Below are 26,785 nucleotides of genomic sequence, written 5' to 3' on the forward strand. Positions count from 1 at the left end.
CCTGGTCGCTGAGGGTTTATCTCGAACTCACATTAGAGTATCAGTGTTATGTTGGGGGTCCAGGGTGAAATCTTTTGATCCCAGGTAGCGTTTTCCTTTTCACCTCTTTTATTTTTGTGTGGTGGCTTTTCTTGTGTTCAGGTCAGTGCATCAGCAGATCTTTGGTTTGCAACGGGGATTCTGACTGTGAAGAGGACGGTGCTGATGAGGACAAATGTGAGGACTCAGAAAGCAGGCCTTCCTGTGACCTCGATAAACCTCCTCCCAACATAGAACTTACTGGACATGGGTAAGATGTTGGGTGTCTTCCTGTACCCATCGATGGGTTGTAGTTTTTATTTTGTTGTGTTTTAGTTTGTGGTTTGGTAAGTCTAATAACAAATCAACTAATAGTCAAGACTTTGCTTAGAGCTCTTTGCCACATCCTGAAACAATTTAAAAATTCCTATCTATATACCTGTAAGTATATGTGGTAAAGCACAGAGGGACCAGTTGTCCCTGGACTGTCAGTTTTGGCACTGAAAGTCCTGCATCTAAGGAAACCCCTCAGACCTGGGAAAACCTGGCCAGTCAGTCCCGCTATGGGAGGGAAGGGGGGAGAACTAATTCAATGATGTGGGGCTACTTAAGGGAATGAAGAGACAACAGAATGAGAGCAGCGGAAGAAGAGAGAAAGTGTGTTGGAACACTCAGACTGAAAAGTAATCACCTAAACTTTCAAGTGAAGTTGAGGCAATCCTCTTAACCTTTTTAAAAAGAATTCTGAAAAACTTTTATGGTCAGACCCAAGTTAAAGTTTCAAGGTTTTAAAATAATCTCTTTGAGAGTGATAGTTAGATGTGATTTTTCTATACTACTATAAAATTCATTAACGGAAAAATGGTAAAATTACTTTAAAGAGTATACCAGTTAGCATGCTAAGAGGCCAACTAGTTGTAAATCGTTGTAGAGAGTTCTCTCTCTTCAAGAGTAATCTTAATTGTTTGGTTTTATCTATAGATTCAATTCAAAACCAGCTGTTGCCATAGATACAAAAGGGCTGTGTGTTTCCTAAATATGTTCTTAGGCTAAAAGGATGTTGGGTTTCCCCAGCTATTAGTTTTAGCCATTATAGCAAGCAGGGGGAGTTGGGTAATGCATAGTGTGCTTTAGGAGGCTTTTTATTTGAGTTCTCGCAGAGATGTTTAACTGTAATGTATTTCAAGAATATCTAGAGTTCTCTAATGATGCCTGTTTCAGCAAGTGGTATTTCTGGTTTTTAACAGCCTTTTCTTCTTTCATTTTTTTAAAAACAGTTACAATGCGCTCACAGGCCAGTTTAGGAACAAAGTCCTCAACACTAAAAGTTTTGGTGGTCAATGCAGAAAGGTGTTTAGCGGGGATGGGAGAGATTTCTACAGACTGAGTGGAAATATCCTCTCCTATACATTCCAGGTACTTAATGACATTGATTTGATTTCTTTCTAATCTGTGAATTGTTGCCAGAGATCATTATTTATATGATATTGATTTTTTTGGTATTTTGTTGAGAATTTACTTGTGGCCTCATATGTGGTCAATTCTTAGAAATGTCTTATATAGGCTTAAAAAGAATACATTTTCTTTTTTTAAGAAATGTTTTATTCTTAAAATTTTTTTAAATATAATTTTTAAAGTTTACTTTCCATTTACAGTTACTGCAAAATATTGACTCTATTCCCTGTGTTGTACAATACATCCTTGAGCCTATCTTACACACAGTAGTGTGTACCTCCCACTCCCTCACCCCTATATTGCCCCCCCGTTTCACCAGTTTGTTCTCTATATCTGTGAGTCTTCTTCTTTTATGTTACATTCACTATTTAAGAATATATATTCTTTAAGTCTGTGTTATAAGGCAATGGTACTTTTAATTTGTGTCATTCAAGCTGAAATATCCATTGTCTCATTTTGAACTCCATACTCCATGTGGGTCCAGAACCTGTGGTCTGTCCCTGTGTGGGTGTTAAAACCTAAGGCCCTGCTCATGACTGGTTGTGATAGTCTCCTAACCACTGCCACAGTGTCACCTTACTTAAAAATGCTTTTTTTTTAAAATTATGAAATATTTCATATGTACAAAAGGCTGTGAATAACATATACTTGCAGTTTGGAGAAAACTAATAATACAAACAGGACTATATATGCCTGTTTGTATTATATACCACCCACCTCAAGAAATAGAATATTACCAGTGACTTAAAGGCTCCTATCTACCTCTCTCTGTCACATCTTCTCTACCTGTACTGCCCATGCAACCACTATCTTATATTTTGTATTAATCATTTCCTTGTTTTTCTGTATATGTTTATCCCATAAGTCTTTGTCCCTAAAGAAAATTTTGTGATTTAGTTTTGCTTGTTCTTTGCCACTTATATAGACAAATCATATAGTATATATTCTTCTATGAATCGTTCTTTCACTCAAAATTAGAGTTTTAAAGTTTATTGATGCTGATGTAGATGGCATTTTTACTGCTGTTGCTATTTTTTTCTTATGAAAATGCCTTGAACATTCTTGTGCATGAGTTCCATACAAATGAGCTAGAGCTTCTCTAGTGCAGACACCTGGAACTCGAATTGCTGCTTTGTAGGCTATGTTTAGGTTACACTTTACTAAAGTTTCCAAAACCTGTATATGACCAATCTCTACCCCAGCAGCAGTGTGGAAGAGTGGCCTGTGCCCCACATCCTTGCCAGCAACCATATTGCCAGACTTCAAAATTTTGTTTATGGTCTCAAGGTTTCCTCTGCAGGCTTCTGCTTCTTGCAGGCTGTTTCTATCCTACACACCTAAACTCATCCTGTTTATTGATTTCAACACAAAATCTACTCACACAAAACAGTAATGGCTTTAGGGGAAATTCCTGAAGATTTAGAGGGAACATAGAGGAGAGATTATCTACCTCATAGTGCCAATGCGTCCGACAAAAACAGTTGAGATCCTCTATCTTAAATTGTCTGTCCTTCCACAACCTAAGCCAGAAGAAGTTTCTGGTCTCATCCTGTTTTAGCCTCTTTCTTGCTCATCTCTTCCAAGATCTCCTCTCTCATTCCTTTCCTCCCATCTTCCCAGAGCTCAGAAATTTCCAGTTCAGCCCTCCTTACTGATTACTCCCAAATTTGTAAACCAAAACTATGAGGATATTCAGAAGGAAGGGGCTTTAGTTTACCAAAATTAGTCATCTTCAGAAAGCAGTTCTGATTATAAGGAGCAAACCCACCAACCTCCAACTTATAATGGAATTAAATTACATTTAAGAGTTACTGAATCATGAAAGTAGAAAGTGGAACTGACTTGAAAAATAATCATAGCTACCAATTTTTGAATATTTCCTGTGGCATCTGCACTATTTTAGGCAATTTGTGTAATTTTAGTCCTCACGACATCTGTGGAAGGTAAGTAATATTTTACTGTTTTATATATATAGAAATCGAGGCTCAGAGGACTTCAGCAGACTTGCTTCAAGTCACCACATTAATAAGCAGTAGAGCTTGGATCCAGTCTGTCAGACTTCACAGCCCTTCATTTTTCTAGTATATTTTACTCCCCCAATGTATTGTATTAACCGCTTTTTTGACTCTAAATTCTACTTGGTGAAAAACATATATTGTAATTTACCCTTTGGCCAGAAGGGAGAATGTGAGATAGGCATATAAAGAGAATTTTTTCTTCTCGTATTACTAGGAGGATGTGTTGATAATTCTTTCATAATTATAAGGGGGAGAATTGCATATATGTATATATATGCATATATATGTGTATATGTGTGTGTGTGTGTGTATATATGTAGTCAAATTTAGAAAGTTACAGAACAGAGGAATAATAAGGGAGAGAATTTCTGACATGGTTGGAAAGGAGACATGCTGGAAACCTGCAGCTTCTGAAGAAGAAAAATAACTTAATAACAGCATAATCCTGACATTCATTTTCTACAGCATGGCTTGGTTTTTGGATTGACATCTGAAATGCCTTGCCAGTCGCCGAATTTGAAGGTGTTTGTCAGAGGTAGAGGGAAATTATAGCCTGTTATTTAGGACCCAGCCGGAGGGAAATGAGGTGGAAGCAATAGGCAGTGAGTCAATCACTGCAGCGGGAAACCCAGGTGCGAATATGGAGGCGGTCAACGTCCTCCTCAGTTCAAATAGAGGCGGAGCCACTGGGGATTCAGGCCTCTACAGCTGGAACATGACTTTTGGCTTGTTGGAACATAAATGTTAGTAAATAAACATAAAACAGAATCAGTCAATCTCTCTTCTAATCTCTGTTTTGGAAATCAGCATGGTAGTTTATCCAGGACAAACCCAGTTTCTTATTGAGTAAGCCACTTACTTTGATGCCATGCACATTCTCTGTTTGCTCATATTTTTCATACCACAAGGAAGCCTTTGAAACATAAGCACATTCCAGCTCCACGGTCACTTTGGGAAGGTGCCACCCTGCTTAGCTTAGCCTGGGAGATGCTGAAAGACTGTCTTGTTTATTCTCAGCATGTAATGAGTTGCAGATGGGAGTGAGCAAAGATTAAGGTGGAGAAAATAACTTCCTGGATCCTCCTGTTTTGCTCTTGAATGTAATTCATTATATTAAAAAAATTTTTTTATTGAAGTATAGTTGATTTACAATGTTGTGTTTCTGATGTACAGCAAAGTGATTCAGATATATATATTCTTTTTCAGAGTCTTTTCCATTACAGTTTATTCCAAGATATTGAATATAGTTCCCTGTGCTATACAGTAGGACCTTGTTGTTTATCTATTTTATACATAGTAGTTTGTATCTGCTAATCCCAAACTCCTAATTTATCCTTCCCTCTCCTTCCCCTTTGGTAACCATAAGTTTGTTTTCTATGTCTGTGAGTCTGTTTCTTTCTTTCTTTTTTTTTTTTTTTTGACCACAGTTAAAGATTTAATGAAAGTTCATAATAATGCAGTTGACAAGAAAATTAGTTATTTCTGAGATATATATTTTAAAGTAATAACTAGGATTATGACTTATAACATTATACCAGAACATATAAGATTTTTAGAAATTTCATGCAATGTCTGAAACATTTATATTAACATATTTCCATACAAATAACCCAATGAAAGTTTAGTATTAGTTGTTTTGTTTGCTTGTTTTTTTATACTGCAGGTTCTTATTAGTCATCAATTTTATACACATCAGTGTATACATGTCAATCCCAATCGCCCAATTCAGCACACCACCATCGCCACCCCACCGCAGTTTTCCCCCCTTGGTGTCCATATGTCTGTTCTCTACATCTGTGTCTCAACTTCTGCCCTGCAAACCGGCTCATCTGTACCATTTTTCTAGGTTCCACATACATGCGTTAATATACGATATTTGTTTTTCTCTTTCTGACTTACTTCACTCTGTATGACAGTCTCTAGATCCATCCACGTCTCACCAAATGACTCAATTTTGTTCCTTTTTATGGCTGAGTAATATTCCATTGTATATATGTACCACAACTTCTTTATCCATTCGTCTGTTGATGGGCATTTAGGTTGCTTCCATGACCTGGCTATTGTAAATAGTGCTGCAATGAATATTCGGGTGCATGTGTCTTTTTGGATTACGGTTTTCTCTGGGTATATGCCCAGTAGTGGGATTGCTGGGTCATATGGTAATTCTATTTTTAGTTTTTTAAGGAACCTCCACATTGTTCTCCATAGTGGCTGTATCAATTTACATTCCCACCAACAGTGCAAGAGGGTACCCTTATCTCCACACCCTCTCCAACATTTGTTGTTTGTAGATTTTCTGATGATGCCCATTCTAACTGGTGTGAGGTGATACCTCATTGTAGTTTTGATTTGCGTTTCTCTAATAATTAGTGATGTTCAGCATCTTTTCATGTGCTTCGTGGCCGTCTGTATGTCTTCTTTGGAGAAATGTCTATTTAGGTCTTCTGCCCATTTTTGGATTGGGGTATTTGTTTCTTTAATATTGAGCTGAATGAGCTGTTTATAAATTTCGGAGATTAATCCTTTGTCCGTTGATTCGTTTGCAAATATTTTCTCCCATTCTGAGGGTTGTCTTTTCATCTTGTTTATGGTTTCCTTTGCTGTGCAAAAGCTTTTAAGTTTCATTAGGTCCCATTTGTTTATTTTTGTTTTTATTTCCATTACTCTAGGAGGTGGATCAAAAAAGATCTTGCTGTGATTTATGTCAAAGAGTGTTCTTCCTCTGTTTTCCTCTAAGAGTTTTATAGTGTCCAGTCTTATATTTAGGTCTCTAATCCATTTTGAGTTTATTTTTGTGTATGGTGTTAGGGAGTGTTCTAATTTCATTCTTTTACATGTAGCTGTCCAGTTTTCCCAGCACCACTTATTGAAGAGACTGTCTTTTCTCCATTGTATATCTTTGCCTCCTTTGTCATAGATTAGTTGACCATAGGTGCGTGGGTTTATCTCTGGGCTTTCTATCTTGTTCCACTGATCTATGTTTCTGTTTTTGTGCCAGTACCATATTGTCTTGATTACTATAGCTTTGTAGTATAGTCTGAAGTCAGGGAGTCTGATTCCTCCAGCTCCGTTTTTTTCCCTCAAGACTGCTTTGGCTATTCGGGGTCTTTTGTGTCTCCATACAAATTTTACGATGATTTGTTCTAGCTCTGTAAAAAATGCCATTGGTAATTTGATAGGGATTGCATTGAATCTGTATATTGCTTTGGGTAGTATAGTCATTTTCACAATATTGATTCTTCCAATCCAGGAACATGGTATATCTCTCCATCTGTTTGTATCATCTTTAATTTCTTTCATCAGTGTCTTATAGTTTTCTGCATACAGGTCTTTTGTCTCCCTAGGTAGGTTTATTCCTAGGTATTTTATTCTTTTTGTTGCAGTGGTACATGGGAGTGTTTCCATAATTTCTCTTTCAGATTTTTCATCATTAGTGTATAGGAATGCAAGAGATTTCTGTGCATTAACTTTGTATCCTGCAACTTTACCATATTCATTAATTAGCTCTAGCAGTTTTCTGGTGGCAGTTTTAGGATTCTCTATGTATAGTATCATGTCATCTGCAAACAGTGACAGTTTTACTTCTTCTTTTCCAATTTGTATTCCTTTTATTTCTTTTTCTTCTCTGATTGCCGTGGCTAGGACTTCCAGAACTATGTTGAATAATAGTGGTGAGAGTGGACATCCTTGTCTCATTCCTGATCTTAGAGGAAATGCTTTCAGTTTTTCACCGTTGAGAATGATGTTTGCTGTGGGTTTGTCATATATGGCCTTTATTATGTTGAGGTAGTTTCCCTCTATGCCCACTTTCTGGAGAGTTTTTATCATAAATGGGTGTTGAATTTTGTCAAAAGCTTTTTCTGCATCTATTGAGATGATCATATGGTTTTTATTCTTCAATTTGTTAATATGGTGTATCACATTGATTGATTTGCGTATCTTGAAGAATCCTTGCATCCCTGGGATAGATCCCACTTGATCATGGTGTATGATCCTTTGAATGTGTTGTTGGATTCTGTTTGCTAGTATTTTGTTGAGGATTTTTGCATCTATATTCATCAGTGATACAGTGATTGGTCTGTAATTTTCTTTTTTTGTAGTGTCTTTGTCTGGTTTAGGTATCAGGGTGATGGTGGCCTCATAGAATGAGTTTGGGAGTGTTCCTTCCTCTGCAATTTTTTGGAAGAGTTTGAGAAGGATAGGTGTTAGCTCTTCTCTAAATGTTTGATAGAATTCACCTGTGAAGCCATCTGGTCCTGGACTTTTGTTTGTTGGAAGATTTTTAATCACAGTTTCAATTTCATTACTTGTGATTGGTCTGTTCATATTTTCTGTTTCTTCCTGGTTCAGTCTTGGAAGGTTATACCTTTCTAAGAATTTGTCCATTTCTTCCAGGTTGTCCATTTTATTGGCATAAAGTTGCTTGTAGTAGTCTCTTAGGATGCTTTGTATTTCTGTGGTGTCTGTTGTAACTTCTCCTTTTTCATTTCTGATTTTATTGATTTGAGTCCTCTCTGTTTCTGTTTTGTAAACAAGTTCATTTGTATCCTTTTTTTAGATTCCGCATATAAGTGATATATGATGTTTGTCTTTCTCTGATTTAGTTCACTTAGTATACTGCATTATCGTTTTTAAAGCAAGATCCTATATGTATATCAAATGAATAACAAAAACGTATTCTAAAGGCAATTTTAACTAATGCTTAGTTATCTGATCCTCTGCTTCCTCTGTTGGTATGTGTCTAGATATCTGAGATTTCTAAATCTACTTTAACAGAAAATAATCTGAATGATAATAAAAGTAGCTCACATATATTAAGAACCTTTTATATACTGAGCACCGTTTCAAGTGCTTTAAATAGAACATTTTTTAAAATAATAACCTAAGTATGTAGGTACTGTCATCTACTATTTTTACAGATGAGGAAACTGAGGCAAAGAATGCTGAGTAATTTACCTACAATCACAGAGGTAGTAGATGACAACTATGGGGTCTGAACCCTAGAAGTGTGGCTCAGAGCCCTTGCAGCACACTGCACTTAGGTGGGGTTAGAATATGTATAAGCGTTGCTAGGAATGAGCCAGTAGAGAAAGAAAAGTTGAAGCTGTAAGACAGGGAGTAATCAATCAATTTAATTAGTCCTTTGAAGAGGTGAGAGGGAATGCAATACAGAAAAAAGACAGAGAAATTAGCCTTAGACAGGAGGAGGAACACCTGCGCAGGAAAGGAAGTGAAGACATTTGTAAGTCTGTAAATTTGTTAGCCAGAAGTGTAAGAAGTTTCTGTCTGATAGTGGGAGTGTTTGTAAAGAAAGAGGTTAAGTTTATCTTCTGAGAGTGAAGGAAATAATTGTAAGATTGGGGGATTGAGATGAGTGCAGAACTTTTGAAATAGATACTGTAGGGAATGGGAGAAAGAATTGGCTAGAGATTTAGGGTTGCTGGAATGTATTGAGGATTCCACTGAGGTTGGAAATTATGAATGGACTTACAGTAACACCAATCGATAGTTGTGTGATTTTTCTGTAGCAGTGCTAAGGTGCTTGGCTGCGAGCACTGAACAAAGGTTGAAATTTTGCCTGGCAAATATGGTGGCAGAACATACCTAGGCAAGGTTCATTGGCAGGAGTTAGGTTAATTGGCAAGAGAATAATAAGTCATGAACCATGAAGCTTAACTACAACATGAAGGAAGTGACAAAATGAAGGTGCTGATAGGGAAAGAGAAGGGAAAGTAAGTTGAAAGGCTGTCTCTATGAGGTTGAATAATAGATATGGCAATAATAGAATGAGTTTCAAAAGAGTAAGAGATGTCAGAGTGTAGGATGTTTGAATTTGTGACTTCAGAGGAAGACTCAGTCTGGGGAAATTTCAGGATCTTAGCTGGAAGGAAGAGGGTATTAAAGAAAATTTAAGATCACACTACCTTGAGAAAGGATTCTTGTGGCTATGTGTAGAGTACATGGGAGTGAGGAGACGCTGAACTAAAGTTTGTAAGAGGCTTATCTGCATAAATCATGAATCAAGTATTTGAATTGTATATCTGAAGAAGAGAAAAAAATAGGCTAATTTTTTTTTTTTTTACATTGAAAGGAAGGTAGGTAACTTTTCTTTCTCGAGAGAAAAAACTAAATTCTGTGTCTGTCCAAAACCAAATAGGACTGAGACACTATCTAGTGACTCTAGAAATCTCTAGTACATTTTAAAGTAATGTCCTCTTTGTATTCAATAATAATAATAATAATAATAATGTCCTCTTGTAGTTAAGAATAATAATATATTCTTCATTTTGACTTGAGCTGAATTTTTGCGTTTGACTTTTAAACAAACCAATTTCATAATATAATGAAAATAATGTTGGAATAAAAGGTATGGTTAAATCTATTTTTTCTTCTCTTCTGTCATGCTTCTAGCATGAATGCCTGATTTTTAACATGGGTAGTGATGAAAGTATTTTTAATATTTTCTGGCATTTTGTTGAATTTCCTTCTAGTCTTTTTTTGGGCATATACTTGCATATTTGTGGTTAATAGAATTTGTAAATATCACATTTATACTTGCTTTTTCATTTAACATGAACAATTTGTCCTCACACTCATCCTTTACGATGGCTGCATAATATTCTATTTTCTTTTTAGCTTTTTTTAAAAAAATTTTTATTGGGGTATAGTTGATTTACAATGTTGTGTTAATTTCAGGTGTACAGCAAAGTGAATCTGTTATACATATACATATATCCACTCTTTTTTAGATTTTAGCTTTATTTTTAAAATGTATCATATTCATCATTTAAATTTTCTCTGTGTTTATTTATACTTTGATCTCAAATACAGATGTGTATGGACATATAATAAAAACACAAATACTTGTGAAAGGAGAGTTACTGATTTGAATATTTATATAGAACAGACTGAGAGTCATATTTCATGTTGTTTTATTCTCCTGGTGACTGACATTTTTAGCAAGATAGTTGCCTATGATTTTAAAAAAACTAAAGATTTTTTCATGAAGATTCAGATAAATCTCTTTTCTCGAAAAATCAGATATCTGTCAGTGCTAGAACCTGTAGTAATGTATAGGACTGTCGGATGGATTTGAGTGTTGGGTACCTTTTAGACCCTTTTAGACAGGGTGTGTGCTCACTTCTTCATTACCCCGCCTTCCACTGGATGCTTCCAACATTTATATTACTTGCCAGTCCTCTGTGGGCATTTCATTTTGACACTTGATCTAGGACAAAATAAAGGATAAAGAAATAGTAGTCTTCATGAATGCTGGAGCTGTCCCTTCTCAACCACATGTGACTATCCTGTTGTCTGTTTTTAAATTTGTTTGGGATGACTTTTTCTTCTACCATCTAGCATAGGAAAAACAATTCCAATCTTAACATTTGTTCAAGTCGAACAGAATTAGAAATTTAAATCCACTACTGGATCACATAGAACATTTCAAAAACAAAGCCCCAGAGATCTAACTTTTTCATTTTCTTTATAGGTGAAAATAAATAATGATTTTAATTATGAATTTTACAATAGTACCTGGTCTTATGTAAAACATACATCAACAGAACATTCATCATCTAGTAAAGGACGCTTCCTCTTTTTTAGTTCTTCATCTTCTTCGTACAGTTACTCTTCAAATATGGAAGAAATCCATAAGGAAAAGGTTAGTATGAAATATTAGTTAACTTTTCCATATTTTACTGGTTTAGGTATTTCTAACATTAACAGAAGTGCATTTACTAAAAGAATCAGCTTTCATTTTTTAATTAGGGCACAGTATCTTCTTCAAAGAGATAATCCAATATATTTCTTTAAAAGATATGGTTTTTGTCTTGTTAATTCTCTTTGATAATACATTTATTTACACTTTTTATTTTCTCATTGAAGTATTTGTTCTTATTTAAAAATCTAAAAAAAAAACATATTACTTTCAAATCTTCTAGTTAAAACTAGCCTAAATTTCTAAATCATGATTACTGATGCTACTATTTTACGTATTATATACAATTTCAAAAATCCAATGAAATGTGCTTCCGAAACACTAATACTAGAGTTTTTTAAAGAAGGTGCATGAAAATAAAAGATGTTAAAATACTTTACTACTTTGGAGATACCAACATTTTCATCCGAGGAGGTTAAAAGACTTAATTTTAGATACTCTGTTGTATTGAGATACTAAAACTTTCATCATAGGCAACCTGAACAGTTGAAATGAATTGTTCTAATTGATTTACACTTATTGCTGAAGAATTTTTCAGGCTGATCATCATTCATAATATACATAATTCATCTCATTCTTAAAGTCAGTAACTTGATTAATAAATCACATAAGCGAGGTATAAAGGAATATAATTTTGTTTGTTTTATGACTAAGAAGTTGATTGTGGAAATATGAGCTGTAAAAACATTTATTATACCCATATTATATTGTTCACATAAGTGAGGATTTGGTGTAAGGTAGCTCTGTCTTGGACATCATGAAAAGATGCTTAGGAAGAGTTTAAAAGACCTCATTATAAAGTAGCTTACCCTGTAAATACTCCAGTATGGGAGATAAATTATATGGTCACCTTACCTATAAGTCATTGTTATGATGTGGACTCTAGGGATATTATATCCCTGTTTGTGAGATTATTTAGCAGTTAACAATGTTGAATCTTTTTTTCTAGTTGAGGAGGGCATAACAACTTGGTCTTGGGGGTTTTAAAAGTCGTGTATAAAACCAATTACCATGTCATCACTCAGATGTTATTTCTTTTTTTTTTTTTAATTAATTAATTTATTTATTTATTTTTGGCTGCTTTGGGTCTTCGTTTCTGTGCGAGGGCTTTCTCCAGTTGTGGCAAGCAGGGGCCACTCTTCATCGCGGTGCGCGGGCCTCTCACTATCGCGGCCTCTCTTGTTGCAGAGCACAGTCTCCAGACGCGCAGGCTCAGTAGTTGTGGCTCACGGGCCTAGTTGCTCCGCGGCATGTGGGATCTTCCCAGACCAGGGCTCGAACCCGTGTGCCCTGCATTGGCAGGCAGACTCTCAACCACTGCGCCACCAGGGAAGCCCTCAGACGTTATTTCTGTTTGGGATTCCGAAAATTCCTTAGATTGCTTCAAGTGGGTGGGCCCAGAAGAGACCTCATTATGCATCAAAAATAAAAATTCATTTAGTCTGCATTGATGGAGGTGGCTATTGATGGAGACATTGGACAAGGAACTATTTCCATTGCCTTTTAGTCTTCATCCTAAAACTCCTTTTACTCTTTCTTCTTCCTATAGAGTTATCAGTTGTTGGTTCTTCAGAACACTGTTGAAGTGGCTCAGTTTATCAATAACAATCCGGACTTTTTACAACTTGCTGAGTCATTCTGGAAGGAACTCTCCTACCTTCCCCCTCTGTATGACTACAGCGCCTATCGAAGACTGATCGACCAGTATGGGACACATTATCTTCAGTCTGGGTCCTTAGGAGGAGAATACAAAGTTATCTTTTATTTGGACTCAGAAAAAATCAAACAAAGCGGTAGAGTATTAAAAATATTGTTATATACAAGCATCGCAGGGATTTTAATGAGTAGTTAAACTTTAGAGCTTTAAAATATGACAAATGGAGATTAAATTGCAAAAGAATCCAAAATTGCAAGAATCTATTATACTCTACTCAAAATCTTCCAGGGTTTAAGAAAAAGCCTGCCTACTCTTTTGGATAGTACCCTAAAGTGAGAGTTAAGCCATTATCATTATTGCTATCTCTAGAGGGTGTTGACTGGATTTTTAGAATACTTTTTAATCTTCCCCGTTTCTCAGATTAAGTAATATTTCTCGAGGAAAACTAATGAGGAGTTTACTGATATTGCAGAAATCAAAAGGTTTCAATGAAGTCTTTTCTTATTTACCTCTGTTCTTTACCACTCACATTCCTTTAAAAAAAATCTGCTCTGGATATCATGAGTTTGCTTACTACCTAAAACTTGTAACAATAGCTTAAATTTATTGGATGCCTTCTTCTAGACAGGCAGGTTGCCTATGTTAGCAATAATCCTCACTGCTACCGAGTGAAATCCAGGGGCATACTGATTGTAAGCAGGTCTAACTGGCTCCAGCGTCAACTTAGCTTTTTCCTTACGCTATGTTGCTGCTGGAATTGCCTGCTTTTTGTTAGACTCAGGGCACACCACTGAGTTCATACTTGGTTGACTTCACAGTGAGAGGATGTTCCTCACCAGCTGCTGCCATGTTGGAGAAGAGTGTGTGTCCTGGTATCCATTCCTCCTTTCCAGAGACCTTTTGGCTTATTTACGTTCCAAGTCCAACCTGCTCCTTTCCAACTTTGTCCTGAAGCTCGTGGCCACACTTGCTTCTCTATCCCAAATCGTCTCGTTAGCATCTTACTCTTCAGTCAAGACTCTTACCACCTTGGAGGAGAGTAAGACTGCTTACCTGAGATTCGGAGGAGGTCCTGTAGCCTTCTCTTGTGAGTGAACTACAATATTTTTCTGTGTTTCCAATGACTATTTTTTTTTTCTATTGGGCTTAATTTTTACCAATTAAGATTTAATTAGAATGTGAGCTTTTCCAACCTCAGCAGGTTGGAAATGAATGCACAAGCACAGGTTTTTGTAGCAACAACAGAGGTAATATTTCTTTGGGGAATTAATCCGGAAAGGGACTTGATCTAAACTCAGTTTCATGACCATTTTTTTTTTCTTTAACACTTAAAAAGAAACGAAGAGGATTTTTTTTTTAAAGCTTTCTGAGTTGGTAAAAAAATTTTGAGTAAAAATTTTACTCTTGAGCAGTTTTTGTTCTTAAAAGTTTTAAGTGAAATTAATCAAGGATTCTGGGATATGTTATATGCCCCCAATTGTTCTTTAAGAAATTCTGAGTTTATTATAATATAGTTAGTAAAATTATATAAAAATATATTTCTACCCTTTATTATTTTCTATCCTCTTTTAAAAAAATGCATTGGCAAAACTCCATTTGATAATGAGTAGAAATTGTAACCATCTAAGATTATGTGTTATAGGAAGAAAATGTAGAAACCAGAGATGTTAAAGATGGAGAGACTGAGGCACTAGAACTAGGATTTTAGGAATTAATTACTGTAGAACCAGAACCCAGCTTTTGGGGTCTCCAGTGGGTGGGCTGGAGGCCATTGCACGTCTACTTTTACCTATTTGCCTTATGCCTGAGAAGCTGACTGCAGTTGGGTAAAAGGTATCAATCTGTGAAGTGCTCAGTTTTTTCTCCCTTCACTGTTTCACCCACCCCCACCCTCTGGTCAAAGTTAATAGAAGCCAAGAGCGGCTGAACCATTTGAAAGTAAGTTTCAGACATGTGATGCTTTACCCCTAAATATAATGCATGTATCTTATTTTGTTTATAACAAACATCAAATATTGCTTTTTCTGACCCTTGACCCTTCTAGAGCACTTGAAAATGTACATATAGTATATTTTTGATTATATGGCCCCAGTGGTAGGAAACAACCTCTTATCCCACTCTCACACCTGGCCAGCATCTCAAAGGAGATTTTCAACAAATGTGGAAACTAAGCACCTTTAAAATTTTTCCCCCCAGGTCTTAGTTCAGAGGAGAAGAAGAAATGTGCTTCCTCACATATCAATTTTTTGTTTAAATTATCAGAGCACACATGCAAGCAGATGGAAGAGACCTTAAAATTGGTTTCAGGTAAATGAGAAGGGGGTAATTTTCATTACAAACTTACCTCCATCCCTCTTTCTTGTGGTTAATTCCTGGTCTCCAAGGGCCTTTGAAATTCTAGCGGGTGTTCTGTTTTGTGTTTTTGAAATACTTGGTTATTTTTACCTCTGATCTCTCTGTCATATGTCATGGCAGTGATCCATCATACAGAGTGGAAATTTCACTGGATATCTCTGTGTACTGTAACTATGTCCTCAGTGAACACCATCTTTGTTTCCTGTGAGGAAGGTTGACAAACAAGCCTAGAAAAATGACAGCAAGAGGAGAAGCTTCAGTTTCACTCTGTGACATGGCTACTCAGTGCAGTTAAAAGTTTTTGGTGCATGGTGGTGGTGGTGACGGTGGTGGCAGAGTGTGGGAGGTGGAGTGTTAGTCTTTGAGTGATTGAAGAAGGAACTGGAAGGGTAAGCTGATTTAGACTGTGTCTAGATGCTGTGTTAGGGAGTTTGGGTTTCATCCTGATGGCAAGGGATGCCGTTAAAGGATTTAATACAGGGAGTGATTAAATGAAAGATGACAAATATAAAGTTGTAGCGAAAGAAGAGGGGCTGAAAAGGAATAATCTGAAAGGGTAAGAACCAGAAAAGATGAGTAACATGGAAGGTAAAAGAGAAGAAATCGACAGCGAGAAATGCTACAGCGAAGTGACGTAAGAGAAGGTCTGAAGACTTCATTGGATTTGGTGATTAAGACTTAATTGCCTTAAAATGAAGAGATTCTTAGTGTAGTAGGGATGGAAATGAGACCGTGGTGCATTGTGTGAGGCCATGGAGCAGCTTAGAGCTCAAGTTCTCTTGGTGTGATGGCAGAAATTGGGATGAAGGAGAAGACTGACCCAGGTGCTGAAGTCCTCATTAAGGAAGTGAGAATCATTTAGTAGATGACTGCAATAAGGAGGGAGACAAAGTGTTAAGCCAGGCTTAATTCCTCATTCACTTACTTTATTGATCAACTATATACAGAACCTATAGTGCCTGCAGAAATTGTTCTAGGCACTGGTGATACAGCAGTGAACATGCCAGAAAAAGTGCCTGTCTTCTTGGACCTGACATGACGAAGGAGGAGGACAAGTTTTTGAACAACATGGAAATACACTGATCTGGAAATAGAAATGAAAGTGGGAGCTTTGAGAAGTTGTTGACATCAGTTATCAGTTGGGCTGGTGATTGGAAGCTACTTACTGATTTTATTTTATTTTATTTTAATTTTGCTTTGTTTTATCTTATTTTATTTTATGTTTAACAAACATGTAGCACTTATGATGTGCCCAGCACAATTTTAAGTGATTTACAAAAATTAACCAATGTACTCCTACCTAAGAACTGGGTATTATTCATATTTCCATTTTACTGACAGGGACACTGAGGCACAGAAAGGTTGCCCAAGACCACAATTGGGGTCAGGCACAAGATTCCAATGTCTGGCTTCACAATCTGGGCCCTTCACTGTTGCCCCAGGCTGATTGTCTAGGGGAAGAGGGCCAGCTGGAGCACAGAGCTCACTGAGGTGTAGAGAGAGAGGCTACAGGCTTAGAAATAAATATAAAAGCTGATTTCTTAGACTCTGTAGTTTGTAAACAAGCATGTCAGTTTAGGTGGTGATTCTCAAACTTTGGTATGCAAGAGGATTACCTGGGGCAGCCTGTTCAAATGCTGAGTACTTGACTTTTCTCTCAGCTATGTCCTTCTGTGTCTTGGCTGGAGCTCAGAAATCTGCAGTCATTCTAGGTGATTCTGATTCCAGTAGTTCAGGGACTGAACTTGGCAATACACTGCATTAAAAGTGTGACTATTTGCATTTTAAAACGTAGCTAACAAGGAAGATGAGGAAGCACTCAGGCATTTCTTTAAAAATATGAGACTTTAATAACTTCTGATGATAAAAGTGTAATTTTTGAATTTGCAAAATTTTATGAAAATGTTATGAAATTGCAAAATTTAATTAAAAAAAGGAAATGAAAATCAACATAAGTCTGATCAGCAAGTTAGGAACTTTCAGTCATGACCAGTGTGGAAATCAATTATACATGGAGATGAAAATATTTCTGAAATTATAAGGCACAGAAATGAGAAAAAGGATTTGATTAGTATTCAAACTTTTTAGAACACTTTTTATGTATTAATATATGCCTGTTAATAGCATTTTGGTTACTGTTAGTATTCCAGATGCAATGAACTTTTTCCTCCCAACATTTTCTTATGAAAATTTTCAAACATACAGAAAAGTTGAAAAAACATAGTAAAAAACACCAACGTACCCACCTCATACATGCAATAATTATTATTTTGATGTTTTGATATATATATCTACATATAGTATTTATAATGTTGACTGTTTAGCAATGCATAAATATATATTTAAAATATTTGTGATATTTGCTGAACCATTTGGAAGTTTCAGATGTCATGATGTTTCATCCTTAAATACATGCATGTATCTTCTAAGAAACAAGATAGTCACCTGTATAACAAATTTTCTTCTTACACTAAGAACATTAAGAATATGAAAAATAGTTTCTTAATAATCATCTACTGTTAGGTAATGGTTGTGTCTCTTTTCTTTTCTCTCCTAATAGATGTTATTTTTTAGAGTAATTTTAGATTCACAAAACAATTGAGCAAAAAGTACAGAGAATCCCTATATCGCCGCTGTCCCTGTGGGCACAGCCTCTTCCATTATCAGCATCCAGGCCTTAGTGGTCCATTTGTTACAACTGATGAAACTACATTGACACATAATAATCACTCAAAGTCCATAGTTTACATGAGGGTTCACTCTTGTACATTCTGTGGGTTCGGAGAAATGCATAATGACGTGTATCCATTATAGTATACAGAGCAATTTCACTGCCCTAAAAGTCCTCTAAAGATCCTAAAAATCCACTAAAAATACTAAAAATCCCTCCTACCCCACTTCTTGGCAACCACAGGTATTTTTACTCTCTCCATAGTTTTGCCTTTTCCAGAATGTCATACAGTTGAATGGGTTGTGTTACTTCATTGACTTTAAATTTCATATTCTCATTCTCATTTCATTTGTGCATCCAGACTTATTTCGTTTGATTTCTCCTTGAGTAGGAGCTCAGGGCAATGTGTTACGAGGGGACCCATTTGTCAGAGGGGGACGTCCTGGCCTTGTGTCTGGCCTTAGTTACCTGGAACTGGACAATCCTGCTGGAAACAAATGGAGATATTCTCGCTGGGCAGGATCTGTGACTGAACTTCCCCAAGTCATAAAACAAAAGGTACGTGACACTCTGTTGAAAGCACCAGAAAGCAGTCATGTTTATTTGCACTGTGAAAACGAGATTAAATTAAGGTGGTTAAACAGAGAAGGCTGTAATTAGCGTTTTCTGTATCTCAGTTATGTTTTGTATAGTAAAATGAATGCATACATAATAGGAAACAAGTTTCATTATCTTGTATGTCCATATTTCAGTTGTAAAGGTTAAATGTCTTGTAAATCCCAAGAGAAATTAATGCTAAAATTTGCATTTCGAGCTTTTGACCTAAATTTGATTATGTTTTCCTTGGTTCCTGATTCAGAGGAGCTATAGATTCTTGCAAGAGGAAGGCATTTAGGGGCTTGTCTAGTGTTACATTTGTCAGGTCACCTTTCTTCCTGTGGCCATGGCTTGTAGGCTCCTGGTCATGCAAATTAGTTCTAAAAAGATAGAATCAATTTGGCTGGCAGAATTTTAGGATGTTTTATTGGCACAGTCAGTTCTTTTATAACACAACGTATGTGTTCTTCAAAATCAGAGAGCTAGGCAAAATTACACAATAAAGACCACAGGGCTTATGGGAAAAAAGGTGTTAGGAAAACAACACTCAAAAACTTTTGTGACACTCATTAAAAAAAAAAAGAGAGGCACCAATAAAAACAGTAGCAGTTTTATACATGTTAAATTGTTAAGAAATGCACGGACTACAGTAAAGGTGGCACATTACCTAGAAGAGGATCTGAAGCTTGCTGGGTGATGGGAGGGTTACAGATTGTGAATTATTGTGAAGTGGTAGAAGGAGCGCTATCAGAAATGACAGACAGTCGTAACACCATTTGTGGTTGGTGTGGTTTATTATACAGGTGGTGAACTAGATGGGTGTTTGAGATGTGTGCTTGTGTGTGAGTGTTTTGTGTGTTCTTATGCAGCTTGGTTCAGTTGTGTGCAGTTTTCTGTGTTCACCCCGTGTTTCTTATGGACAAAATTGTACATAAGAAAACACAATATTTGTGATATGCTCATTTTATTTTTTAATATCTCAATCTCAATGGAGCAAATTCACATTTTCAAAACACATGTTATAGCAGAAGTGATTCTATGATCTATTCCCTGCCACAGGAGTCAGGCAGTGTCCCAGGTCCAACCTGACTTTTGAGATTAAGAAACTTGGACACATTTATGAACTCAAAAATTACGAGTGCTCCTCAGGTACCCTCCTAACACCATACTGAGCCCAGTTGCCTCCCAATAACAGTGACAGTGGGAGGGGGAGTTTTTCCTGGGAAGTCTTACCTTAAAGTGTCATTCATTAATATTCAAAATGACCTATTTTCATTGTCAGTATCTCATACAAATCTTTAAAAATCCTAAACTGTTGTTTAGGGTAAAAAACAGACATTCTTTTCTATTCTCAACTATGTGCTTTCCCACATAGGACTGTGACTGTCGTAGCTATGCTAACTTATTAGCTGGACAGGAAAGGGACAGAGAAAGAAGAGACATTTTACAGGTAGATAACCATGCGATGCTGTTCCGTTCGGAAGAGCTTGGGCAGAGACGGAGGGCAATGTGACCCTCTGAGCTGATCTCCATACTCGCAGTGGTGCTCTAGCCAGCTCACTCAGACTCTCTCAAGAGCCAATGGTGCAGATCTCTTCCCAGCTCCGTGCTCAGTGACATCATGGTGGCAGCCTGAAACTGGCCATGGTGAGAGTAGTTACACTGCAGAAATCGGCAAAGGCTACAAATGAGAGCCTTTTTGTTTCTGGGAGAGCAGATTGTTAGAGCTTAGCCAATCCATCTCCGGTCTTGAAGTTGCTCTTCATCAGAACTATCCAGCACAGAGCAATAATGCCTACCTGTTTTAAATTTCTTCAGGGAGAGAGAATCATAGTCTCCATTAGAGAGATATGTTAAGTATCTCAGAGTCAGGATATTTAATCTCAAATTCAATTGCATTTGCTTCTTTACTGTAATTTAAGTGCATTTCCTTTTCTTCTATCCTCTGCAGAGGTGGAAATTTGTTGTCTTCAAAATAATCTTTCAGTAACTAGAAAATGAACATCCTGTTGGTTTTTTAAAATTTTATGTATGCACACAAAATACAAAAAATATTCCCTCCCTATCTGTTTCTAATTTTCCCTAGGTTTGTCTTGTAAAGGTAGTGAATTGCTTTCTCTTTTTATTTGAACAAGAAATAGTTGGAATTATATAAGAGTGGCTTTTGATTTTGTTTTAGTGGAGATTGAGCCAAAATGCTGAAAGGAAAATATTCTCGCCCAAAACCCTGATTACTGACCGTGATGTCTTTATCTGTGTAGCTGACACCTTTGTATGAGCTGGTAAAGGAAGTACCCTGTGCCTCTGTGAAAAGGCTGTACCTGAGACGGGCCATTGAGGAATATCTGGATGAATTTGACCCCTGTCATTGCCGGCCTTGTCAAAATGGTGGCATGGCCACTGTTAAGGGGACCCAGTGTCAGTGCCATTGCAAACCATACACGTTTGGTGTGGCGTGTGAACAAGGAGCCCTCGTAGGGGATCAAGCAGGTCAGTGTGCTGCATTCTCTCAAGTTATGCTGGACACAATGAAAAGGGAATTACCCTTTCCCTCTGGCATCTGAGATTGTGCTTCTTCGTGTATGGAGAAGGGGAAGTCTCATAGGGCTTTGAATTTGTCTCTCCCTCCCTATTCCACCTCCGGGTTGTAGCTACTGAGGTCGGGCCCTTTGCTATCTCTCTATTTTCCCATCTGAACTAACAGAACTGCCTTCTATTCTCCACTCTCCATTAGAACAGATTTATGCCTGAAACACCTTCCATCCTTCCATAGTCATCTCAGTAAGGTTTTGTCATAACTTAGGTCTACAGAGCTTGTGTCTGCACTGACTAACCTTTCTGGTGGCAAGCTCTTGGAAACACCTCTATTTCTATTTTGTGTTATGTCCCACCAATCAATCATTCACAAATATTTGTTGAACATTGGCTGTGTGCTCAACAGTGCATTTGGTGTTTTAAGTATTTAGTATGTGACGTTCACTTTATGAGTAGGCAAAGTATGAGATGATTTGTGTATATTTATTTTTATATTTATTTGTGTGTCTCTCTCCTCTAGAAAGCTTACTTCTTAAATTTGGAACTGTTTGATTCCTTTCTTTATTCCCACAGCCTGACATAGTTCTTGATTCATAAAGTCACTTAATAAATGTTTGATCAATGAATAAGTACATGACTAAACCACGGTTGCTTATAGACAAGCATCAGGAAAGCATCCTTGCCTCCAAATGTCTCCCCAAGTGGCCTGTCCTGGTAAACTAAAATGCCACCACTGTGATTCATTCCTTTGAGGCTTAGATTTACAGCTATTTGATAAAATGGAAGCTCCCCCTGCTGGTGAGGAATGGAGTAGCAATCATAATACATCAAGCTCTTATTACCTACTATTAACATACTCAGGGGACTATATTATTAACTCAATTTCTAATTGTGGAAGAAGGGGTAAGGAAGATCATGGGAAAAATTGTACAAATTATTTTAGTTTTTTTGTGTGTGATACTGAGGACTGGCTGTGGAGGGAGTGGAGGGAAGAGGGATATAGGTCACACAGTAGAAATAGCTAAGGAGCAGTAAACACACCCATCTATTATCAGAAGTCATGCTTTGGGAGAATGGTTCCTGAGATCAGTTTCTAACTAGGAAAGCAAACCTCTTAGAATATGCTTCAAATTCTCTCTTACCTCCTCCAAGGAATATGATGGGAAAAATACTAAAAACTGTGAGCCATGAACCAGCCCTGAGGTAGAAGGTGGCCAGAGTGAGTTGAGGAGGTGCCTGTAGATTGGAGAAGGATGCTGACAGGGGGTAGAAGCATTTTTCCTACTTACATATTTCCTCATTTTGTACAGCACCAGCCCTGGGGTTGCCAGCCTGGAGTACCCAATAGACCAGGGGTCCCCAACCCCTGGGCCACGGACCAGTACTGGTCCATGGCCTGTTAGGAACCGGGCTGCACAGCAGGAGGTGAGCGGCGGGCGAGGGAGCAAAGCTTCATCTGTATTTACAGCCGCTCCTCATCGCTCTCATTACCACCTGAGCTCCACCACCTGTCAGCTCAGCAGCGGCATTAGATTCTCATAGGAGCACAAACCCTCACAGCGTGAACTGCGCATGCGAGGGAACTAGGTTGCGTGCTCCTTATGAGAATCTAATGCCTGATGATCTGAGGTGGAGCTGAGGCGGTGAAGCTAGCACTGGGGAGTGGCTGCAAATACAGATCATCATTAGCAGAGAGGTTCGACTGCACAGAGACCATAATAAATCAATTGCTTGCAGACTCATATCAAAACCCTATCAGTGAGTGGCAAGTGAAAACAAGCTCAGGGCTCCCACTGACTCTGCATTATGGTGAGTTGTATAATTATTTCATTATCTATTACAATGTAATAATAATAGAAATAAAGTGCACAATAAATGTAATGCGCTTGAATCATCCCAAAACCGTCCCCTCCTCCCCAGTCCGTAGAAACATTGTCTTCCATGAAACCGGTCCCTGGTGGCAAAAAGGTTGGGGACCGCTGCAATAGACTATGCTCTTCTCATGCCCAATCACTGCTTTAACATTAGGAACTTATTTGCCTTACTAAGAGACTGTGGGGTGATAAAAAGAGCCTGGACTCACCCATAAGACCAGGTTACAGTCTGGGTGTGGCTCTTGTCCACCAGTACAGCATTGCACATATCATTTAACCACTTTGTCTTGGATTCCACACCTATCAAATGAGAATGTTAACAGACCTCTTGGCCACCTCCATTCGTTCTTGTGAGAAGTAAATGAATGATAAAATGCATGTGAAAGTGCTTTGAAACAGTTGTAAAATAATAAACAAATTTAAGATAGTATTGCAAGAAGTTCGTTAATGCAGCCTTAATACGGACAATCCTAGTCAGCGTGCAGAGACAGTCTGGCCATTGTGGAGACCTCAGTGAACAGAGTGAAGGTAATAAACCCCAGATCGTCCCCTCCCCCAATAACCACGTAGTAGGAAGCTTAGCTTACTGAGCTCTGAAATTTTCCTCTCCAAGTACTCTCTGAACAACGTCTCTCTTATTTACAGGAGGGGTTGATGGAGGGTGGAGCTGCTGGTCCTCTTGGGGCCCCTGTGTTCAAGGGAAGAAAACAAGGAGCCGAGAATGCAATAACCCACCTCCCAGTGAGGGTGGGAAATCCTGCATTGGAGAAACGTCAGAAACCAGACAATGCGAAGACGAGGAGTTGGAGCATTTGCGGTAATAGAGACCAGACCTCCTGGCAGTTATGTAAAACTCAGTGCCCTCTGCAGTAAGCACGGAATATACACGATTGCTGCTACTGAAAGATTTAAACCTTAAATGGTGATTTTTATCAGGGAGTGCTTTGCTCTTAGCATTGGGGTCAGTTGAAGGAGAGAGGCATAGTGTGGCCAATTTGCACTTGTGTGCTTCAAGTTTTCCTGACACAGGTGTTACAAAAGGCTGGGGAACTGGAAGGCAGTCTGGCTCAGTGGATGCGAGCAGCAGCTTTGGCATCAGGCAGATCTGCCACCTACTTGCTCTGTGAACTTGGGCAAGTTAGGATAAAAATAGTAGATACAATGCTAATAGGATATTGCCTGAGGTTAAGAATATAAAGTGATTCGTACTGTGCCCGGCATATAGTAGGCATTCACTAATAGTTGCATTATTTTTCAGATATACCACTCCCTCTTATTTATTTACTTTGGACTAAGCATGAAGCATACATTTGAGACGGCTAACATCTTCACTGATTAGCCCAGGTGTCTGATACCAACTTCCTGTTTGCCAGGATCTTGGAAAAGCTATCTTCAAAAATGCTTCGTTGCTGGACTTCCCTGGTGGTCCAGTGGTTGAGAATCCACCTTCCAATGAAGGGGATGCGGGTTCGATCCCTGGTCGGCAACTAAGATCCCACATGCCATAGGGCAACTGAGACCCGACGCAGCCAAAAATCAATCAATCAATCAATATTAAAAAAAACGCTTCGTTGCTGAATCATACCCCTGGGTTAGAGTTCTTTATGCCACACCCCACTCTTTAATACTGTCCTTATTAACCTTTCCTGATCAGGTATTGGCAAAAATTCTAGAAGGATAATTTGAAGGTCATGTGAGTTGAGGAAACGTGTAAGATGCTTGGGTATCTGGTATTAGCATAGGGAGGTGAGATTCCTTATTCCTGGGTCTTGGGTGCTTCGTAATCCAACAATAACCAATATCTCTTGGCTGAGGAAGCTGGCAAACATATGAGATTCTGGTAGGAGGGACCAGAGGAGCTCATCAAGATCAGGAGCCTGACCACCAGAGACAAGGGAGGGCAAGCCCTGCACACACCCTGATCTTGTCAGAAACCCCACCCTTGGACTGTTGTTATAAACCCCTCATCACATCCTCTGGGGTGGGGACACATAGTTTTTCAAAGCAGGAGCCCGCTGTGTCCCCCTTTGCCTGGCAAAGTAATAAAGCTATCCTTTTCTACTTCACCCAAAACTCTGTCTCTGAGATTTGATTCAGCATTGGTGTACAGAGAGGCCGAGATTTCGGCATCATAATCATGATAACAATGACATCTATCATTAAACAATGATTTTCAGCAGTGCCTCTGAGGTCACTCTACACCAGTATTATCTCCACTCCAGAAACACGAAATCTGAGGGGAAGCCTTACAAATAGCCTGTGAATGTCGCCTCCTTCTGAGCTGAGTTCCTTATATTCTTGCCACACACTGAGGAAACTCAGAGATGTGAAGTATTAAGCATAATTTTCCTTTTTATACTAAGGAGGAAGAGGATATTTCCTCTCCTCTGAGCACCAAGAAGAGTGAGAATTCTCTCAGTGCTTCCCTTAGGATGCCCCTGTCCATCCAGCTTTATGTCTACAGGCAGAGGAAATATGCCCACGGAGGGAGAGGTCTCAGAGACCCTCATCTTCCCAGAGATCTGTGCCCTTGAAGGCAACATTCTTCTCCTACCAGAATCTCACATGTTCGCCAGCTTCCTCAGCCAAGAGATATTGGTTATTGTTGGATTACGAGGCACCCAAGACCCAGGAATAAGGCATCTCACCTCCCTATGTTAATACCAGGCACCCAAGCATCTTACACATTTCCTCAACTCACATGACCTTCAAATTATCTTTCTAGAATTTTTGCCAATCCCTGATCAGAAAAGGTTAATAAGGACAGTATTAAAGAGTGGGGTGTGGCATAAAGAACTCTAACCCAGGGGTATGATTCAGCAATGAAACATTAAAAAAAATTTTTTTAAACATTTGTTTTTTAATTTTTACTTACTTAATTTATCCTTGTTGCACCAAGTCTTAGCTGCAGCATGTGTGCTCCTTAGTTGCAGCATGCAGGATCTAGTTCCCTGACCAGGGATTGAACCCAAGTCCCCTGTGTTGGAGGGCGAATTCTTAACCACAGTACTATCAGGGAAGTCCCTTTAATCTTGCCTCAGGTGGTTACTTGGATGCTCCTCCCTTGATTAGCAACTGTTCAAATCTGCCCTTTGGAACTCAGGGAAGGTCATGGAGGCTGGAGTCTTGCCTACAAGAAATGGGGAACAAAAAAAGGCCTCTGTGCCTTGGAGCCCCACAGGGCCCTGCTCGGTTTCAGTTACTGTGAGCTCCCCTAGAGATTGCCTTGTGAGAGGTAGAAATAGCATGATTTTAGGAGCTTAACTAACTAGACATGAATTCAGCCCTGGTATTTTTTACTCTATAACCTTGGACAAGTTATTCAAACTTCCTGAGCCTTTCTCCACATATCTCATGGGGTTACTGTGAGTGTGAATTGAGCTGAGGCACATTTGTTGAACATCTGCCAAGGTGCCTAGCACATAGTAAGCACTCAGTCAAAAACAGTTATTATTTTGTGTTACCTCTCTCGCAGGATCACGAACTTGAATTACCTTATTTTCAATACAGAATTGATTTTGTGTTAAAGGTATTTAAGAACCAAAGAGCAGGAGAAAAGGGGTGTGAGACAGGTGACCTCTAGGAATCCCATAAAGCATATGTGTTGTCCAATGGCTTTATTTCTTTTTCTTTTCTTTGTTTGTTTTCCATACTACTGATCTGGTAGTTACCTTTTGGAAGCTTGAGTTGATATTTATGTTTTCTATCATGGGATGTGATCAGACATTTTATTCTGAGAATGACAAAAACATCACATCACATCACAGTGTCCACTACTCACTTGATGGAGTCCCTTCAGATGCAAATGAAAAATTCACTGTGCTGTAAAATATTTGTTAAACTGTGGAAAATCCATCATGTTAATTATGTTTTGTTTCCTTTTCT

The 26,785-nt window shown here is 38.1% G+C and overlaps 1 protein-coding gene across 1 annotated transcript in view; it reads left to right on the plus strand.

The window, feature by feature from the left end:
• Positions 1–26,785, plus strand: part of C7 (complement C7) — a 56,328-nt gene that overhangs the window by 12,763 nt on the left and 16,780 nt on the right. Inside the window, exons 5-12 of the mRNA XM_007192152.3 lie at positions 142–289; positions 1,296–1,434; positions 10,984–11,154; positions 12,761–13,004; positions 15,065–15,175; positions 18,286–18,452; positions 20,753–20,981; positions 23,546–23,717. Coding sequence (XP_007192214.1) covers positions 142–289; positions 1,296–1,434; positions 10,984–11,154; positions 12,761–13,004; positions 15,065–15,175; positions 18,286–18,452; positions 20,753–20,981; positions 23,546–23,717 — 1,381 coding nt within the window. The remainder of the gene's footprint in view (positions 1–141; positions 290–1,295; positions 1,435–10,983; positions 11,155–12,760; positions 13,005–15,064; positions 15,176–18,285; positions 18,453–20,752; positions 20,982–23,545; positions 23,718–26,785) is intronic.

The sequence above is a fragment of the Balaenoptera acutorostrata genome, chromosome 2 (assembly GCF_949987535.1).
Source record: "Balaenoptera acutorostrata chromosome 2, mBalAcu1.1, whole genome shotgun sequence".
NCBI classification, from domain to species: Eukaryota; Metazoa; Chordata; class Mammalia; order Artiodactyla; family Balaenopteridae; genus Balaenoptera; species Balaenoptera acutorostrata.